The 21,194-nt window shown below is 39.8% G+C and overlaps 1 protein-coding gene across 2 annotated transcripts in view; it reads left to right on the top strand.

Annotated features, from left to right (window-relative positions):
- Positions 1–2,482: 2,482 nt before the first annotated feature.
- FAT3 (FAT atypical cadherin 3) overlaps positions 2,483–21,194 on the top strand; it is a 552,420-nt gene continuing 533,708 nt past the window's right edge. For both annotated transcript variants that reach the window (XM_024731307.1, XM_024731305.1), the window contains exon 1: positions 2,483–5,771. In XM_024731307.1, coding sequence (XP_024587075.1) covers positions 2,483–5,771 — 3,289 coding nt within the window. The remainder of the gene's footprint in view (positions 5,772–21,194) is intronic.

Here is a 21,194-nt window from a genome sequence, read left to right as displayed (position 1 = left end):
CATAGTGAACCTTAAAATACCTCTTCTGCTTTGGAGCATTCTCAGATGATGAAATAAAAGAATTTCATGAGTCATACGGGTTCTTATCAAAGCTTCTGCTGGTTTCTATCTGTGGTCTCTACAGAGGGCTCTGTCACTCCCATCTTTCAGCTGAGTGTCCTCCACGGAGAGGCACCTCCAGTCGCACTGGTCCCCTGGGGTTCACTCTCCTGAACCTTCTGCATCCAGTCTGCTGCTTTGCACAGAACTTAGCACATGGGGCATTTCCAAAGGACAGTCAGCCAGAGGAACTGCATATGAAATTAACTTCTTTTATAAAAAGTCATCCCATCTTTCTGCTTTTCATTTTTATTGTCTATTCTGCTTACAAAATCCGTATAATAAACTGTACTCTTTCTACCCACCTACTCAGTGTTTCCTTGGTACTTCACCAGGTGACAGCAGCAAGGCATAGTTCCTCCTCAGTTGGAACCAAGCAAATGCAGGCCCAGAATTTCACTTATGAGAGTCTCCTGTAAGGCAGAGTTGGGGGGAAGAAAATGAGAAAGTGTATGGGGTGTGGAGAGAGTGTGCTACTAGGAAAATGAGGTTTGATGTTCTCATCCAAAAAAGGGTATAATAGCATGTGTCTTGCCAACCTTGGATATTTTTATAAACTACAAAGATATCTTTGTAGATGCTAAACTTCCATAGGGGATTTTTTAGCTTGCAGCCAGTGATTGCAATTAGTTTAAACCCAGAATGGAGATCATCAAATAGAGAGGACGTGTGGGTTTTATGCTTTTCCATCAATGATAAATACTGACTAGTTCAACAGAATGAAATTATGTCATATGTGCTTCTAGGGAACCTTGACTATTTCATGCTTGCTTATAGATAATTTAGGAAGAATGGTGGTGTGATAGGAAAAAGCATGGCTTTTAGAGCAAGAAAGACCAGGGTTCGAGATCCTGCTCTGCTACTTACCAGCTGGGAGACATTGGTTGGGCCAGTGTTTCAACCAAGTGGGTTAACTTTTCTTTCAGTTTTCTAACATGGAGTTGGGTGAAATTGTACTTAGGGTGTTGTGAGGATTAAATGTAACAAAAGGGCTAAGTCACAGTGTGCCGGCTAAAGGATTCATTTCCTATCTCCAATTCTCTCCCATTCTGTTTCCTATAGAAGAGATGGAGAGAGGAAATGGGAGGGTCCGGTGAATATGTCTTGGTGGAAGAACTAATACATTTGGTTGTTCTAAAAATCTGAGCCATCATGGTATAAATAGGCTTAGCTCTTCCCTGTTAAACAGCATTTCCCCTCTCTATTTTTAAAGCACTTGACAGATTTTAGAGTTAAAATAGGAAAATGGTTTGATAATCTACATAGTCAGAGCTGTGGTGACTTGGAAATTTAATAGTGGCTGATAAAAATAATTGGAAGTAATTCCTTCAGTTGCTCTTAAGAAAATAAATCTCTTGTCATTCTTTAAATTTTTCTTGCACAAAATCTTTCTTACCTCCCTTGTCCTTAGTGGCACAATCAACTTGTGAATATCGCTTAGCTCATGCAACTGCTTAGGGATGGTCCTTCCTGCTTTGTTTGTTACATGCTGTTTTGTTCATCCTCATGGTAGTAGATTATGCCTGAATCTTGATCAGTTTAAAAGTCGACACAACAGAAGATGGTGATACCTTGAAAACATTTCTTTAAAGATCATAGTTATAAAAGTAATTACACAACCATAGATGAACAATGTTAACTGAAGAAATATTAGAAAATGCAAAGATGCCCCCAAACCCACAACACAGTTAATTCATTTTAAATGTAAAAATGCACTTGTATATATAAATGTTTAAATAATAATAGAATGATATCATATATACATTCTGTTTTATGATTTTTTTAATTTAGCATTACATCTTACTTCATCAGAAAATATACATCTTTTTATCATTATTTATTTTTTATCATTATTTTTAATGGCTTCATAATATTTTGTTTTATGAAATGTGCCACAAATTAATTGCTTCTCTATTGATAAGCAGTTAATATCGTTTCAATCTTTTGTATTTTAAACTGTGCTCTAAATGTACAATTGTATAATTATTTCCATAGGATAATTGCCTAGAAGGTAATTTTATGTCAGAGGTAAATGCACTTTTTAAGGCTTCCAGAACATATTTCTAAATTGACCTTCAGAATGCAAGAAATCTTCTACCAATAAACAATGCTATCAGCAGTGTAAAAGTGTCATTTAAAAAAAATCAAATAAGGTAAATTTAAATCCTAGTGGTTTTGAATTCCTTGTGGTATCCATCTAGTAGTGGTAAGGATTCTAATTTTTTTTTCTCATATTGATGTTTTAGTAAAAAGATTTTATAATAAAGTTTTTAAAAAGCACTCTTTCATAACCGTTATTTCCTGTTCCTTCTCCCATGTTCCTCTAGGTTAATGTATCTTTTCTCTCTTTCTTTTTCCCCCTCCAGGATGGAAGTATGATGTGATGGATATAACTATGGGATACTGTGTAGGTACACGGCCTCCCTCTTGCCTCATCCTCCTGCTTCTCAAGCTTTTGGCCACTGTCTCTCAGGGGCTGCCGGGGACCGGGCCCCTTGGCTTCCACTTCACACATTCCATTTATAATGCTACCGTGTATGAGAACTCGGCAGCAAGGACCTACGTCAACAGCCAGAGTAGAATGGGCATCACCTTAATAGATCTGTCCTGGGATATCAAATACAGAATAGTGTCTGGAGATGAAGAAGGCTTTTTCAAAGCAGAGGAAGTCATCATTGCAGATTTCTGTTTTCTCAGAATAAGAACTAAAGGTGGCAATTCTGCCATATTGAATAGGGAAATTCAGGACAATTATTTATTGATAGTAAAAGGTTCTGTTCGAGGAGAAGATTTGGAAGCATGGACTAAAGTGAGCGTACAGGTTTTAGATATGAATGATCTGAGACCCTTATTTTCACCCACAACCTACTCTGTTACAATCGCAGAAAGCACACCTTTAAGGACTAGTGTTGCCCAGGTGACAGCAACAGATGCAGATATCGGTTCCAATGGAGAATTCTACTACTACTTTAAGAACAAAGTTGATCTCTTTTCAGTTCACCCCACGAGTGGTGTCATCTCTTTAAGTGGACGATTAAATTATGATGAAAAGAATAGGTATGATCTGGAAATTTTGGCTGTGGACCGGGGGATGAAGCTCTATGGGAACAATGGAGTGAGCAGTACTGCAAAGCTTTACGTTCACGTTGAACGAATAAATGAGCACACTCCAACTCTCCACGTGGTCACTCATGTGCCTTTCTCACTGGACAAAGAGCCCATATATGCGCTGGTGACCGTGGATGACCTAGATGAAGGAGCCAATGGAGAGATTGAGTCTGTTTCCATTGTGGCTGGGGATCCTTTAGATCAATTCTTCCTGGCTAAGGAAGGAAAGTGGATGAATGAGTACAGGATTAAGGAGAAGAAGCAGGTTGACTGGGAGAGCTTTCCCTATGGCTACAATCTCACTCTTCAAGCCAAAGACAAGGGGTCACCTCAGAAATTTTCCGCAGCAAAGATAGTCCACATTGCCAACCCCAAAAGAGACACTGTCCCAGTTAGGTTTGAAAAAGAAACGTACGATGTGAGCATTAGTGAATTTTCCCCTCCTGGTGTCGTGGTTGCTATAGTAAAATTAAGTCCCGAACCTCTAGACGTGGAATACAAATTATCCCCTGGAGAGGATGCACAGTACTTCAAAATTAATCCTCGGTCAGGTCTGATCGTCACAGCACAGCCCCTGAATACCATTAAGAAGGAGGTTTATAAACTAGGGGTGACAAATAAAGAAGGGGATTTAAAAGCACAAGTCACCATCAGCATAGAGGATGCGAACGATCACACCCCAGAATTTCAGCAGCCACTGTATGATGCTTTTGTGAATGAAAGTGTTCCAGCGGGAACAAACGTTTTGACAGTTTCAGCTTCCGATAAGGATAAAGGAGAAAATGGGTACATCACCTATAGTATTGCCAGCTTGAATTTGTTGCCATTTGCCATTAACCAGTTTACAGGTGTTATTAGCACAACTGAAGAATTGGATTTTGAATCCTCTCCAGAAACATACAGGTTCATTGTCAGAGCCTCTGACTGGGGTTCGCCATACCGCCATGAAAGTGAGGTCAATGTGACTATTCGAATAGGAAATGTCAATGACAACAGCCCTCTCTTTGAAAAAGTAGCTTGCCAGGGAATTATTTCCTCTGACTTTCCAGTTGGGGGCCATATCACAGCTGTCTCAGCGATCGATATTGATGAACTGGAACTTGTAAAGTACAAAATCATCTCTGGAAATGAACTTGGTTTCTTTTATTTAAACCCAGACTCTGGTGTATTGCAGCTTAAAAAATCACTGATGAATCCTGGAATTAAAAATGGAAATTTTGCCCTTAGGATTACAGCCACCGATGGGGAGAATTTTGCAGATCCTATGTCTGTTAACATTTCAGTCCTGCACGGGAAGGTGTCTTCAAAGAACTTCAGTTGCCGAGAAACTCACGTGGCTCAGAAGCTGGCAGAGAAACTACTCATTAAGGCCAAAGCAAATGGGAAGCTGAATCTGGAAGATGGATTTCTGGACTTTTATTCAATTAATAGGCAGGGGCCACATTTTGACAAGTCATTTCCTTCTGATGTGGCCGTGAAGGAGAATCTGCCAGTTGGTGCTAACATCCTGAAGATTAAAGCCTATGATGCCGACTCTGGCTTCAATGGAAAGGTGCTATTTACAATATCCGATGGGAATACGGATAGTTGTTTTAATATTGATATGGAGACCGGGCAGCTTCAAGTCCTTATGCCCATGGATCGAGAACACAGAGACCTCTATCTCCTTAATATCACTATCTATGACTTAGGTAATCCACAAAAGTCTGCGTGGAGGTTGCTCACCATCAATGTGGAGGATGCTAATGACAATAGCCCGATTTTTCTTCAAGACAGTTACTCAGTTAACATTCTTGAAAGTTCAAGTATTGGCACTGAGATTATTCAAGTGGAAGCCAGAGACAAAGACTTGGGTTCTAATGGTGAAGTGACTTACTCAGTCTTGACAGATACACAGCAGTTTGCCATCAATAGCTCCACTGGAATCGTGTATGTAGCTGATCAGTTGGACCGGGAATCCAAAGCAAACTACTCTTTAAAAATAGAAGCCAGAGACAAGGCAGAAAGTGGCCAGCAGCTGTTTTCGGTTGTCACCCTGAAGGTTTTCTTGGATGATGTCAATGACTGCTCCCCGGCTTTCATTCCCAGTAGCTATAGTGTGAAGGTTCTTGAAGATCTCCCCATTGGCACTGTCATTGCTTGGCTGGAGACCCATGACCCAGACCTGGGACTGGGGGGTCAAGTGCGCTATTCTTTGGTCAATGATTATAATGGGAGATTTGAAATAGATAAAGCAAGTGGCACCATCCGCCTGAGCAAAGAGCTCGACTATGAAAAGCAACAGTTCTATAACCTCACCGTTCGGGCCAAAGACAAAGGGCGGCCTGTCTCTCTGTCATCCGTTTCCTTTGTTGAGGTGGAAGTGGTGGACGTCAATGAAAACCTCCATACTCCCTATTTCCCAGACTTTGCTGTTGTTGGATCTGTAAAAGAAAACTCACGGATTGGAACAAGTGTGCTGCAGGTTACTGCCCATGATGAGGACTCCGGGAGGGATGGAGAGATCCAGTACTCCATCAGGGATGGCAGTGGTCTTGGAAGGTTCAACATAGATGACGAGAGTGGTAAGTTTCATATTTTGTGCAAGAATTACTGTTTCTCTTCTCATGAATTGTCAACATGGGAAAAGTGAATGGCTATTCTTGCACTCAAACGGAATGACAAATGAGGTTGCATTTGTTGCAGAGGTGATGCAAGTAAAAACTTTTCCGTAGAATGCATTGACTTGTAAGAAAACCTGTTTATACAGTGTTAGCCAGTGGTTTTCAGTGGGAGTCCCTGGTTTTTGTTTTTCTTGTTCAGCGTTGCCATCACCGGGTTATCTTTCAATAAGTGTAAATAATTGTCACCTCTGTTGAGTGCACTTCTGACCTTCACTAAATTAAGGGCCCTGATAAAGTAAATTACATTTGAATTGGCTTTAAATTAGAAGTGTGAAATGGATTTTCAAATGGATCTTATATACCAGTGTTTCCCTTTATAGTAAGGCTTTTCTAAAGTGATATTGCATTAGTTGCTTGGTCTCTTGTGTTTCCCAGGCACATCTGGCCCTTGAATGACAGGCATTTGCACTGCATCGGCCCCATTAACGCATGGAGGCAACCTTCTACAAATGTTTTCGTGATAGACTGGAGGAGGCACGTTGTGGCTTTTATTTATTTAAAAAATGGTTTTAAGATTTTATCTGTAAGGATTTACCTTTCACAGAAACACTTTAAAATATGGGACAAAATAGTCCCAATATTTTCGTTGTCCCCTACCTGTTTATTTATACACTGTCATAGATACAGGTATAGATTTTATTTCTATCCTTATTATTGTCATTATTTGCCTTTAAATGTACAGGTGCTTAGACACCTGCTTGTGTGTGTGTGTGTGTGTGTGTGTGTGTGTGTATTCCTTGATCAACACAGTGCCTTTTTCTAATCTTCTCTAGATTGTACACATCTCAAGACAGGGACTGTGTCTTCTCTATTCCTGTGTGAATGGTACTATTAGCACTTTACAGTTTGGGGGCACATTTGTATCCAGTAAATCATGTTGTACAACACTCACAGGGTGTTTTGTTCCCAGTAATGATGATGAAGAAAACAGATAGTGGGAAGGTGTCATCATAGGGATGCTAGTTGTACATTACAAAATTATACTAGAAAAAGGGTTTGAGAAGGTATTAAATATTGGATAGGAGTTACAAAACTGTGTATACTGTCAAAAATTTAAACTGTAATTTTTTGTATAAATGGTTTCTCATTTTGGCTAGTGTAAAGTGTAAAATTGATCTCCATAGCCATAATGAAGGAAAAGGTAAATGTCAAGAAAACTGGGTTCTGATGTAGCCATATACACTATCTTATTATATATGGCTTGTCATTTGATTAGAATATATTTTTACCTTTGAGGTACAAAATGAGAAAGAAAAAGTAGTAACCTTTACTGGGTGTCTATTCTATGCTAATACTTTACTATTAATAATAATGACTTCATTGAGTACTTGCAATAGGCGACACACCATATGAAGGGTTTTAGAGTCGGGTCTTATTTAATTCTCCCAACAGCCCCTCCAGAACTAATACTCATCAACTCATGAACTGATGTTCAGAGAAGATACCTGGTTTCAAGTTTAGCTCTGAGTAACTGCAGTATACACTGCTGTCTCACATCTAAAGACAAGTATGGGCTTCCTTGCATGTTCCTAGATACACATGAATTTGGTGTTGATCTAAAATCTGTAAGACAATAAAGTCTTAAACGGGTTTCAAAGTCCTTACAATCCTGGACTTGTTGGCTGATGGCACCAGCCATTAATCACCTTCCTTCTTCCTCACAGTCCCATTGTTTGTGTGGCTCTTCAGTGTGAGAAGCTTACCTTTGGGACTCAGGTGGATGTAGGTAGGTAGGTCAACAGGAAGGTGTCAGGCTGAATCATTAACAACTGCAACCTTCATGACTACATCAAGCCACAATGAGTTGTTTTCATTAGTTTCATCTTGGTGTAGCTTAATGCAGAGAAGAGCAGGTGCAATTTGGTGAGAGTGGCCTAGATTTTCCATGTTTGTACCATGCTATTTTGTTCTCATCTTGGGTGTTATTTCAGAAAATGTGTGTATAGTCATCTGATGATGTAGCTGCTTTTATAATTCTTTACATAAATAGAAGTTATTTTTATTGAAGTATAGTTGATTTACAATGTTGTATTAGTTTCAGGTGTACAGCAAAGCAATTCAGTTATATATATATATGTGAGTGTGTATGTATATATGTGTGTATATATATACATATTCCTTTTCAGATCCTTTTGCATTATAGGTTATTTGAAGATACTGAGTATAGTTCCCTGTTCTATATAGTAGGTCCTTGTTGTTTATCTATTTTATATATAAAATTTATCCTAACTTATTAGGATAATTTATCCTAATTTATCCCTACTCCCTTTCCCCGTTGGTAACCATAAGTTTGTTTCCTACGTCTATGAGTCTGTTTCTGCAACTCCCTACTTTGCATTATTCCCTTATATTCTGGATTGTATAAAATAAGTTTTGCCATGAGTGATGATAATTCCATTTTCATTTTGACATTGCTTTGTGACTTAAAAATCTCTTTTCTTATGACACCAACTCCCTTGGGGTAACAAATAGCTAAGTGCGTTGTGCAAACCCACATACCCATTAGAGGATTTAGATCTAGAACCAGCTCTCCTCAGTCCTAACTCAGTGCTCTTTTCTTTGGATTCATTACCCATGTTTCTGATTTACTTTCCTAGAGAATTATTCATTTTTAAAACCATAGTGACTATTTCTTTTCTTCCTTTTTCGAATTTTATTTTATTTTTTTATACAGCAGGTTCTTATTAGTTATCTGTTTTATACATATTAGTGTATATATGTCAATCCCAATCTTTTCCTCCTTTTTATTTCATTTTGTTTCCCTCTTTTAGGAAGCAAAGCTATCTTTTTCTCTAGGTTAGAGGAAAAAAGTTTCAACTTAATGTTGAAATCTTTATGAAGATTATAATTTCCATATGGTAATATTCTTAACCATCTTCCTTCTGTCTCACTTCTTGCAGATTTTAACATCCCAGCCCAAAAAGCTGATGAGGAATGATTGCCTGGACTTGTGCCATGGGGATGCTAGGGTTAGGGAGAAGTTTGGCAAATGTATGTCCAACAAGAAAAGCCATCACCATGGCGCTACTGGGTTTGCGCTACTGTTGAATGATCAATCAGCTCTTTGCTTCCCAGCTCTAAAAATCATGGCTTGAGCTGCTGGTAGAATGAGCGGTTGTTTAGCCCTACAGCTGTTACTGGGTCTTAAGTTTGGACTCTGTTGTTTCATATGACCCCTTGGGTATAATAAAATGGCCTAAAGTTGTTGGGGTTTTCGTCTTTCAAGAACCTTAAGTCATCCGGCAAAGGTTCTGTCATGGCTTGCCTTGTTTAATGGGTCTAAACTTATGCATGCACATGAATCAGCTGGAGAGTTTGTCAGCAATGCAGATCCCCAGGACTGATTCCCAAAGATTCTGATTCAGTTGGTCTGGGGTAGGAGCTGAGGGATCTTCATTCAAGCACTCCAAGTGGTCCTTCTGTGTGTGGTTCAGAAACACTACCCTAAATTTACCTGGGCTCCTTAGAGCCTATCTATCAGATTATATCTTTTCTGTAAAATCCTGTTCCTTATTCTTTGGAAAGGCAGGGAATTGAGCTCATATTTTAGATAAGTTTCTTTTCTAGTCAAGTTTTCCAATCCAAATAAATTTTCTGTTATTCATTAGTGGTGATAGTTTTCTGAATGCCTTCCCAATGGATCAAAATCTATTTCTGTGCTTCAGTAATTGCAGTGCTCCTGTTTTGTGAGACAGCTTATGCTGGGATTAGTTGATCCATTTAGTAGTTTTATGTTCTTGACCTTTTTGGAGCTCAGTGAACAAAACCATACCTTTGAAATTCTTTACCATGCACGGGCATTTAATAAATGTTTAATAATGTTCACAGTAAATGGATTAACTGAGGGGCCCCCAACTACAGTGGATTTGACGACACTTTAAATGACCAGTCTGGAAGATGCAATTTAATCTTTTTTTTCCTTCACAAAGAACGCATTCTTATTCTTTGACATAATAGGAATGCATATTCTTGACTACTCAGAAGTTTTAGAAGGTTTATACAGAACACACTGTACATTTTAAACAGTGGTTTTCTATTAGATTCTTTTGTAAACTGCAAACTTGAACAATGACTTCACTGTTTTATTTACCTGGTGTTAAAGAAGTATTTAATCCAGATAAACAATTTCCAGTTTAGCACATTAATCATGGGTAATTAGGAAGATATTTTACCATCCGTTATTACTAATTATATTATTGCTTCCATTTATCAAGTACCTATTGTGTGCTAAGCACTATGCCAGGTGCTTTGTGGGTACTTTCTAGTTGTCATAGTAATCCATCAGGTGAGGTTCAGTGAGGTTTGCCCAAACAGGGTCAGGCATCTGGAAGTTGTTAGAACTGGATGCTCTAGTGCAATTGACTCCAAATCTCATGTCAGTTCCCCTCTTTTCCACTGCAGTGTGCCATAATAACCTTGCTAAGCATACGTATTAGTCAGATTTTTTCTGTATTATTACTGTATAACAAACAATCACAAAATTTCAGTGGCTTATAAAAGCAGAGATTTTCTTCTTCTTGCTCTTAAGTCTGGGAAGACAGTTGAAGTTGTTGCAGGCTGTAGATTGAGTTACGATTTGTTCTACATGTGTTTCCTACTTCAGGACCCAGGCTGAAGGGAGTACTCACTGTCTGGGATGTAGTGTTCTCAAAGTCAGATCAGGAGTGCAAGAGGCTGATGGAAGTTTGTGGTGCCTCTGCTCAAGACTGGCCCACATTCCATTGGCCGAAGAAGGTCTTGGGGCCAAGTTCAACATTGATGTGGGGTAGAGAGTAGTACTTCTCTTACAGAGGGAGGGAGGAAGAGGAATGAATAATTACTGAATAATTAATAATAATAATTACTGAATAATAATACAGCCTAACATAGCATGTGACAGCTCTCACTGTTGTCTTCATAACTTAACATTAGTTGGACACTACCTTTGTGGAAGGCACTGGGACAGGCAGTGGTGACACAGAGAGCTACAAGTATCAGACCTGGGCTTTCTATAGTGGCACCAGGATCTTTCAAGCTCTCCAGTGTTGAGATGCTCTACTTGATCTTCTATAGGGAGAAAGAGTCACTTCAACTGGTGGCCAGGGAAAGAATAAATACATAGAGCTTTTATTTATTTAGTTCAACTGAAGAATGTTTACTGGCTGCCAGTGCTGAGACTAATACTCTTTTATCTGCAGAGTAATAATTAGAGTCAAGAGTGGGTGGATGAAAACCAAGAATGGGAAAATTTGTATTGTTAGAAATTTGAGAAGCTTTTGTCATTGCAGAAATCGGATGTCCCAACCCAGATATTTTAAAAGGTGGGTAATATCCGTAGGATCATGTTTCTTGCGTAATGTCATAAAATACAAGCTTCCCTTTTCTGATATTCAGAGGCACCAGAAATCATATTTTATCTTACTGTCTTACTGTTTCTTACTGAAATCATATTTTATCTTACTATCTTACTGTTAATCTTTCCAGTTTCTTCTCCCCAAACTTTCCTGTTCAACTCCTTTTTGACAGTTTGAGGTGTAAGGCAGATGCTACTCGGCGACTTTGGTGCAATTCATGATGATTCCAAACTAAATGGTGTTGCCCATCCTCATTCTTTTTTCAAGGTGGTATTTTGTCTCTACCCGTCTAGGTCAAAAGAGAATCACTGAATTTTGGCTCAAAATTTGCCCCTGGGACCAGAGCAAGGAAAGGAGAGGAATGAAGTTATGATCAAGTGACAGCAGAAACTTTTCTCGGCTCTGGATTTTTAACCTTAGCTCTAGACTTCTTGATCATAATTATTTGAGAGAAATATAACGTTCCCGGAGGAGCCCTGAACACTCCATAACATTCAGATAAACATAGTAGTTGTCATGTAAATCAGGCCAGAGAGAGGATTAGACGCTTCTGGAAAATAATGAAGAGCATGTTTTTATTATTCTTTTCAGCACGTGCCTTCTTCTTGACCTTTTTTCTTAACTGTTGGCTGAAGGCAGTTTAGGTTTTAATAGAAGACTGTTGGTTCGAATCTGTAATTATGTCTGCCTTGTATATCAACTTTGAGCTGCTGTTGTCCCTAGGTAACTAGTAAATGATAAAACTAGTGACCAGCATAAAGGCGAAATCCAAATAGGGTGGCAAGCCAACAACCTAGAAACTTTGCGGAGCACAGGCTCTGGACGCGCAGGCTCAGCGGCCATGGCTCATGGGCCCAGCCGCTCCACGGCATGTGGCATCTTCCCGGACCGGGGCACGAACCCGTGTCCCCTGCATCGGCAGGCAGACTCTCAACCACTGCGCCACCAGGGCTCTTCCTTTTATATTTTAATAATAGAAGTTTCCCATGGCTTACCTGGCCCTTCATGCCGGCGTCATGATTTCCTCAGTGCCAAGTGTTACTGAATTATATTTACTTCTTCAGTTAACAAAGAATGAAATTTCAGAGGCCTAGTAAGCAGAGGTTACAAAAACAATCAAATGCTTGCTTCATGTATTAGTGGCTCTCCAGAAGGTAGTGGGATAAATTTATAGCCTTCTGTGACTTCGGATAGCTTGCGTCTCATTTCAGTCTCCTAAAAATGTTTTTTCGGCAGGTGTTTTATATGCATGTTGAAGGATACTTTCATTTATCGTTACATTTGGAAGGTTTATAGAGTTTGCTAAATATTTATGGGATGCCGCTACATTCACAGTGTTTCATTGAAAAGAAAATGAAAATGAAAATGGGCTGCAGCCTGTAGTTTTAGCTTGCCAGTTTTTATGAACGCATGTCTTATCGACAGACAATCTACAAAGAGTTGTGTGTGGGATTCAATTCAACTTATATTAAATTCTGGGCACTGGTATACAATGATTGAATATAATAGGACTCTCCAAATTTTCCCATTGGACATTGGAGGACTTAGTAGCTCCTCTAGGGCCACACTCTTTGTGATTAAATTCACCGATTTTCATTTACGTAGCATAGTTAATATTCGAGTTGCTTTTAAAAAGCAGCATGCTAGTGAGAATAGTACCAAGTAAAAATAATATATTGAAGAGGAAATGTCTTGAGTCAAAAGGTGAATAAATGTTGAAGGAATGAAGATAAGAATTTGAGGTACACACACACCAGCATACACACACACACACAAACACACACACGTTATGGTAAAAACATAAAGGCTTTGTGGTTTAGCCCCAAGATCTATAAAATAGAGCTTAAACCATTTTCAGTTTTTCCCCACATTCTTAAAAGTCTGCCTCTTTGCTCTCGCAGCTTCTCTGCTCCCTGTTTTCCTCATCCTCCACCTCTTCCTTCTCTACTTGCCACAGTTATAGCGCACAGATTCTCTGCAGGCACAGTGCTTTGCACTGAAGAAGATGCATAGGTGATTAAGTCAAGGATGGGTAGTAGAGATAGAAAAGCATGTAATTGCAAACCGTGGGGTACCCAAGTGACACAACGTAAGTGAGTGCCTTGTGCTGGCCATTCATCACGTTCACTGCGGCCTTAGCATCACCCTTTGGCACAGTGGGATGATTTTTACAAATTCCAGTTAGAGACAAGGCAGTCTGAGAGATAACCAGGGCATTAAAGTCAGTTGATGATGATATATAAGCAAGGCTTAATTGTCAAGGAATGCATAACCCCAGAAATGGATCCAGGTTCTGTGAGGCTTAAAGCTCATGCAATTTGGTGTGCCTGCTTTGAGAAAAATTATAAAAAGTATGACTAAAAAAATCTTTGTATTTGTTTAGAATGAGGAAAGAAATCACAGTAACTCATGAGTTTGAAAGCCAACAAACACAAATATCACAAAGCTCAGGAAAAATATAATATTTTGTTGATTGTCTAACACACCTTTCTAATACTTATTTCCCCTGCATTTTTTGGTTGCCTTTTTTCTTTGATTGCCTCTTGTAGGATAATAATCTTGTAATTGTTTCTATAAAAAGTGCAGAAAGATTATTTTTCCTCCAACGTGGTTGATTGAAGTTTGTTTTTTCACTGAGAGTTTAGAAATGTTTCTCTAGAGTCACAGCTTGTTATTGGTAGTGCTATGTGTATTCTCTCCATTGGCATCAAAGTTGAAAACATCTCTATCAAGTTTATTTCTCATATGAACTGTTGCAGATCTACTTGCTCTTAATAATAACTGCTACAGGTCTGTGCTCTGTAAACAAAAAACGTCTAGTAATTTCCGTGTCTGATAATCTAATCCACCAAAGGAAAGAACTCATGGTGCACTTATGCTGCATTTCAGGAGAAAACTTTGCCGCAAAACTTTGATTTTGACTCTATAGGCAAGAACCAAATCTTCTAATTACAAGTTTACATGTCTAATGATTGGGGAATTTTCCACAGACTAGCTTCTGGCTCTGTACGTTTTGTACCTAGTCTCTCCTTCCCAATGGCTGTAATTCTAGTGCTGGCCACCCCAGGATATGGTCGTATGGTGATACAAGTTCTTTCCCTTCACTTCCATGCTACAATGCTGGGTGTCTCGGTGCAATGGGTAGTAGAAGGGTTTGGGGAAGCCATTCCTACACTGGACAGCTAACAACAATTTGTCTATACATGGAATTGATGGTGAACCACATAAATATATGCCACTAAATGCAAACCTAATGTATCTTCAACTCATTCTCCCTTAGATCCCTCAGATGCTTACAACTGCTTTATCTGGTAATGCAGAGTATAATAGAGGAGAAGTTGAGGGGAAAGAGAAAGAAGTTTTAAATGATTGTAGTTTAGGTATATTACTTTTGCAAAATTTATAGAAATGTGTAACCCTGTGAATCATTGCTAGGGTCCTCTATGGGGCTTGGAAGCTTTGACTTTGATAGCTTCATATTAAATGTGCATCTGCCTAGGAGTGTTGGTAAATGAACATTTTTCTGAAAGAAGTTAAGTCTTCAAGATCATTGGAGGGAGGGACTGAGCTGGGCCAGGCCACAAAGGCTAGTCCTGATTTGTAGACTGCCGACTCCTAGACCAGGTTTACGGTTTTTGTCACTCTCATGTATTATTGAACCAACAGACAAAACTGTGCAAAGGACATAAAATCACGGTTACATGTGAGTGGATCTCGCTCCCTGATATCTCCAAGTATCTCAAGGAGGTGCCCTGGAAGTGTGTAGCCAAAGCAGCACTTGAAGAGTAAGAAGTCTGCAAGTTCAAAAAATACAGAGTTTTGAGCTTACTGCCTTTTCTGAGTGGTTGGCTGGTGAGAGAAGTGCATTGTTCCTTGGGCCCACTCTCTTTTATAACACCTATTTGGGAATTAACTAGGAAGTATACAGTAGGATCTGGAAGCCAAGAAAAAAGGGTCTTTGAGAGCTGTCCTAATGACAGTCACAGAGTTCTTTTGCTTTGACTCATTATCTGTATCCTAAAAGCATGATTTTGAGGTTTTCCCTAAACCATTAGGGGTTTCACTTAATCAGAATTTCAACATTATTATGAAAGTGTTTTTTGATAATCTAATTTATTGCTACTATATCGTACATATCAGTAGCACATCTCACAATCGGTAATTTCCATCCCCATGGGCTGCTGGCATTGGTAAGATGTCTCTGGAACCTCGAGAAAGCCCTGTTATTTTTAAAAAGAAACACTGACTTGAGGTCAGCTTTAACAGGGAATTCTATTCAATAGATATCACATCATATTGAGCCAGCATGAGGCCCTGAGATCTTGAATGAGGCTGTGGTGATACAAAGCAGGGTTAAGGTTTTCTTCCGTGTTTGTCTATCCCCTGTTCCCATGCATATCAGCATCTTTCCTGGAACCTGGGTAGAGTTATACGTATCTTTCTCACACCTTGAGTATACTTCTAAAGAAATATTTGCCACACGATTAGACTGAAAGAGCCTTGAATTGAAAACACGGTGATTAACTTTTAGATGACAATTTCATAAAACATTGTCCTGATTGCTAAAAGTGCAGGCGTCGGGGTGTCCCTGGTGGCGCCATGGTTAAGAATCCGCCTGCCAATGCAGGGGGCAGGGGTTCGAGCCCTGGTCCGGGAAGATCCCACATGCCGTGGAGCAGCTAAGCCTGTGCACCACAACTACTGAGCCTGTGCTCTAGAGCCCGCAAGCCACAACTACTGAACCTGCATGCCACAACTACTGAAGCCTGCGCACCTAGAGCCCATGCTCCACAACAAGGGAAGCCACCACAATGAGAAGCCCACGCACCACAAAGAAGAGGATCCCCTGCTCGTCGCAACTAGAGAAAGCCTGCATGCAGCAATGAAGACCCAAAGCAGCCAAAAATAAATTAAATAAATAAATTTATTAAAATAAATAAATAAATAAATAAAAGTGCAGGCGTCGTCCATCTGTCTGTCAGGTAGTTTTATCCTAGAAGGCAAAATAATCAGAATTGGGATGAGTAAGAGTTTCATTTATGGTCACTAACTTCCTGTGTTTCACAGCTAGGATAGTGTAGACACCCAGAGGAGTTAATGCTAAGTCAGAATTCTATATTCCACAGTCATACCACATGACTCAAAACTGTATAATTAGCTAAATTGGAACTTGATAATTTGGTAGAATATGTTCAAGAACCAGAGTGTAAGCAAAAATTGCTATTGGGAGCCTTCTAAATAATCTTTAGGATGAATAATTTCTGCTATACATGAACTCTTGGGTTTTTACCTAGACCTTTTCTTTTTCTCATTAATTAATTTTATTTTATTTATTTTTGGCTGCGTTGGGTCTTTGTTGCTGTGCGTGGGCTTTCTCTAGTTGGCGGCTAGCAGGGGCTATCCTTCACTGTGGTGCGTGGGCTTCTCATTGCGGTGGCTTCTCTTGTTGCGGAGCATGGGCTTTAGGCGCGTGGGTGTCAGTAGTTGTGACTCACGGGCTCTAGAGTGCAGGCTCAGTAGTTGTGGCACGCGGACCTAGTTGCTCCATGGCATGTGGGATCTTCCCGGACCAGGGCTCGAACATGTGTCCTCTGCACTGGCAGGCAGATTCTTCTTTCCTGCACTGCACTACCAGGGAAGCCCTTTACCTAGAGCTTTTTAATTTTACTTTGTACCCAGTTCTAGTAAGCTAGACTTCTTGATGTATAATCCTACAGTATTTTAGAAACTGCACAGCATAGAAATTGCTGTAGGTAGGCATACTAACAACAACGAGAAATAGCCCTGTTCATCAGACAGGGAGAGAAGTCAGTGGCTAACCCCCATTGCCACTGGTGTTTATTACGTGCCAGGCATTGAAAAGTATTAACTCATTTACTTTTCACAAGGATTCTGTAAGGTAGGTACCCCGATTATCGACATCTATGGATGAGGAAACAAAAGCTTGGTTTTAAATTACTTGTCCAGGGTTTCACAGCTTGTGGTAGAGCATGGATTTGAATGAGGCAGGCCAGCACCAGTCTGAGCTCTTAATCACTATACCTCAGACACTTTCTGGATGAACAGCCCTAAGTATCTCCTTAAGGGCTGACCCAAAGGGAGCCCATCACTTCATTACCTCACAGTATAAGAGATGATCATTATAATGAAGAGTCCCAACTATTGTAGAGGCCCAGATTCCCTAGAAAGCAGAGCCCAAGGCAAAAATTACAGTACATGCTAATGTTTTATTAAGGGTGCAACCCCAGGGGAACAAGAATGAGGGAAAGAAGGAAGCCAGGCCTGAAGGAAGGGAGTCCAAATATAAATTGGTATATTAAATTAGTCACAGCTTTATAACAAAAACCAGCCTGTTTCTCAGTCACCCTGCCATCTCCAGGGAGGCCACTTAGAACCTCTGCATCTTGGGCCATTTGGCCTGGAGTTGGAGGGAAGGGCAAGCAATTTTTCTATTGGCTCTTTCCCGTTTTTGACCTCTTATTGGTCAGATCTGCCACCAGGTGGGGGCATCAACACCCCAACTCTTCTGAGTTGCGTTGGGTATGCTTGGGCCACTGGTGGGAAAGCCAATACTTTGTGGGTACAGCCTGGTCAGCATTCCTGCGTTACTGTGAGTGAGCTCCTTTTCCTGCTGTTGCACTGGGGGTTCCTCACAGGAAGCTGGTGAACAATTGAGGCTGTGGGAGAGTAGTGGAGCAGACTGAATTGAGTGGATCTTGGCGATGCCCAAACAGGGTCTGGGCAGAGAATTGCAATGTATTCGGGACAGATTTTTCATTGAAACAAACAAATAAAATCTAAGCAACATGAAACACAACCCATAAAATTGTGATGCTTACCTGAGCAGATGCTAAGCTACTTACAAAACTCGGTTACACAAAAGGACACATTTCCCCATAGCTCTGATTTGTCAGGGTGTTGTGATTCCTGCTTCTCTGGGCCCTGGACTGCTAAGAACTGCATGGGAAGAAGTGCCAGCACTTCATGTTCTTTGATTGATGTGGGCAAAACCTGTTTTAACACCTCTCCTTTCTTGACATCTGAGTGCTATTTTATCAAATGTTTGTGCATGAATTCATGGGCTAGAAATGCAGGGGGAGGTAGAAGAGAGACTAGAAGCTGAGGATTTTGTGAGAATTTTGTCTGCTGAACTTACTTTCCCATCTTCATTCCTTGTCACAATACAATCATCTTTGTTATCCTCCTCATTGGTATCATCACCACCATCATCTAGCACTTTATTGGAGAGCTTGTTATCTGCTAGATGCTCTGCAGGGTGTTTTATGTACTGGAACTCATGCAGTCCTCACATTAAGCTTATGGGCCAAGGACTCTTATGACCCCAGATTTATAGGAGTGGGAACTGAAGTTTAGAGTGGTTGAATAACTTGCTAAATTTCACAAAGCTAGGAAGTAGCAGAGCCAAGGTTTCAACTCAGATCATCTAACTCACAGCCCTTGCTCTTGTCCTGACCACACACTGTTCCTGGAGCCCACATGTTTGGGTCCTCTTAGAAAAATGCCTGCCCCCACCCCTGCTGCTGCCCTGTGCATCGATTTTCTTATGTGCCTTTGTTGCTAGGAGCTTAAAGGGAATATCTACAATATTCAACAATTCATTAAAACAGGCATTGTATATTATAGCATGCAATATATAATATAATGAACATATAGAAGCAAAATAGAATATGTACTAAATATAATAATATATAATACAGTATATAATATAATTATAATATAAAATATATAATATAAAACAACATAATTTATAATACATACGTCATATAGTATTACATGTTATACAAGTTATAATATGTTATGTATTTGGTATTTTCATATATGGTATGTTATTATATATTATATATATTGAGCACCTACTATGTGCCAAGCATTGTTCTAAGCAGCAAGCTAGACCAGCGAATCAAATGGACAGAAATCCTTATCCTTTTAACATTCTAATGGAGAAGGAGATAATAATCAAGATAAGTATAACATGTAATACGTTAGGTGGGTTTAAGCGCTAGCAGAAAAATCACACAGAAAAATCAGGTGATGGAGTGTTCCAAAGACGGCCTCACTAAGACGATGGCCTCTGGATTAAGTCCTGAGGGGATTTTAGATGTGGAAACTTATTATTTCAACTTGGAGGAAGGCAAGAAAGATGGGGCACAAACTCAGTTGATTGCCACAGACAAACTCTGTAACTACTCTTTGTGATTAACAAAATCACTATGAACTGTAGGAAGAAAATAATTTAAAAGACACAATTGTAAATGCAGATTTGTTCAACACAGAAGTATCCTGTTTTAAAGTATTTTCCAGTGACTCAAAAGTCTTGATGTAAATGGATCCCATCTCAGATTTCCTTTAACTTCAACGTGCCTACGTCATAAGAGGAAAAACGATTTCCCTTGTTAATTATATAACTATTTCCCATCTTCCTTCTAGAGTCTATTTTTCTGATACTGTTTCACAGCAACTGTACTTTCATTTTTATCAAATGTATTGTATTAAAACGTGTCCAACTGAGCAGGTGTAATGTCTTAACTGCTGGGAGTGGATCTTGGTTCCTTGCTTGGAGGACTTCTATTCTAGTTGGGAAGATAAGGCATGTGTGCAGGCAAAGTGGAAGTGTTCTGTTTAATAAAATAAACATGTACACACCCTGTACCTAAATTACTAATTTTCAAAGAATTGGAGTAATTTAATACACTTCCTGCTAAAATTATAATTGAACTGGATTTTCAAAACTCTTTGATGATTCTTTGGAGCACATTTCGCCCAGTGCCCTGCTTTGACATTTGAGGAAGATGAGACTTACTGAGTTAAAATGACTTTTCCACAGCCCCAGAGCTGGTCAGTGGTACCACTGAGCCTTGAACTGAGGACTTGTAAGCATGCACACTGTTTTGCTCAGAGCTGTCTCCATAATTCAGAAGGTGCTTTTGATGTCTTAGGTTGTCATCGTTAACCATATTTATTACTGAGGTGTGCAGTTACCGACTTTGCCATAAGCCGACATCACCTTTTACCAGAATGGTTTACGCTGGAGTTGACTGTATGTTCACTTTACACTTGTGAAGATTTTGGGTGACCATCCTCTATGGTATTTTACAACTTATTTTACATTCTGTTGTATACTGCCCTAAAAACATCATACCTAGCATTTGAAGCGAAGATGAAAGCACACTTTTTTTTTTAATCACACATGCTCAGTTTTTAGTCATGGAACTCTTGAAATGAAATCATTAGCATATGCAAACACTCTTTTTCCCAAAGTGGTTTTCTACTCTGCAATTATTATGTTGTTTGGGGTAAGATAAATAAGCCCAACATGAAAACACTACACATTAAAATGAGAAACAGTAGCATTGTTGTTATAAAATATTAGGGAGCTATGAAAAACACAAACAAACACAACGGTCGCCCTGTGGCTCCGGGCAGGGTCTGTTAAACACAGTGATGCCTGCCCCCAATCCTGGTCCTCTGACTTCCCTGGGTGAACACAGGGCTGTTGAATATTCTCTGCTGGAATTGGCTGGCCAGGCCACTGGTGGGGGTAGGTGGGAGGGAGAGGTTTCTGCCTTCTTTTGTTCTGATCAAACCCAATGCAGTTTCTCCGGCTGTGAGGTCGAATTTCCAGCCCTTAGTAAAATTAAATCATCTGCTTTGTCTAGTACCAGTTCTGATTTCAGGCAGACAGAGCGATAGTGGGAAAGCAACCGTGTGGGTAACACAGAGGTAGTGTTGGCTTTGGGGCAAATAGTCCATCATTCTGGGGACTTTAGATACTCAATTAACATACAGAGCTTGGTACCCAGGTTTGAGTAGATGGCCTGTCACTTTCAAGAAGATTTCTCTCTGTTGCAGGGGAATCTTTCCTAGTTGGCACATGGGATTCTTAATAAAGATGTTGGAAACAGCAGCCCTGCTATGTTTTGGCTTCTCACCAGAAGCCAAATAAAGATCAGAAGTTCTCTGTCCCTCTCAA

This window comes from Neophocaena asiaeorientalis, unplaced genomic scaffold (assembly GCF_003031525.2).
Source record: "Neophocaena asiaeorientalis asiaeorientalis breed wild unplaced genomic scaffold, Neophocaena_asiaeorientalis_V1.1 scaffold143, whole genome shotgun sequence".
NCBI classification, from domain to species: Eukaryota; Metazoa; Chordata; class Mammalia; order Artiodactyla; family Phocoenidae; genus Neophocaena; species Neophocaena asiaeorientalis.
This window is presented reverse-complemented; position numbering and strand designations above follow the sequence as displayed.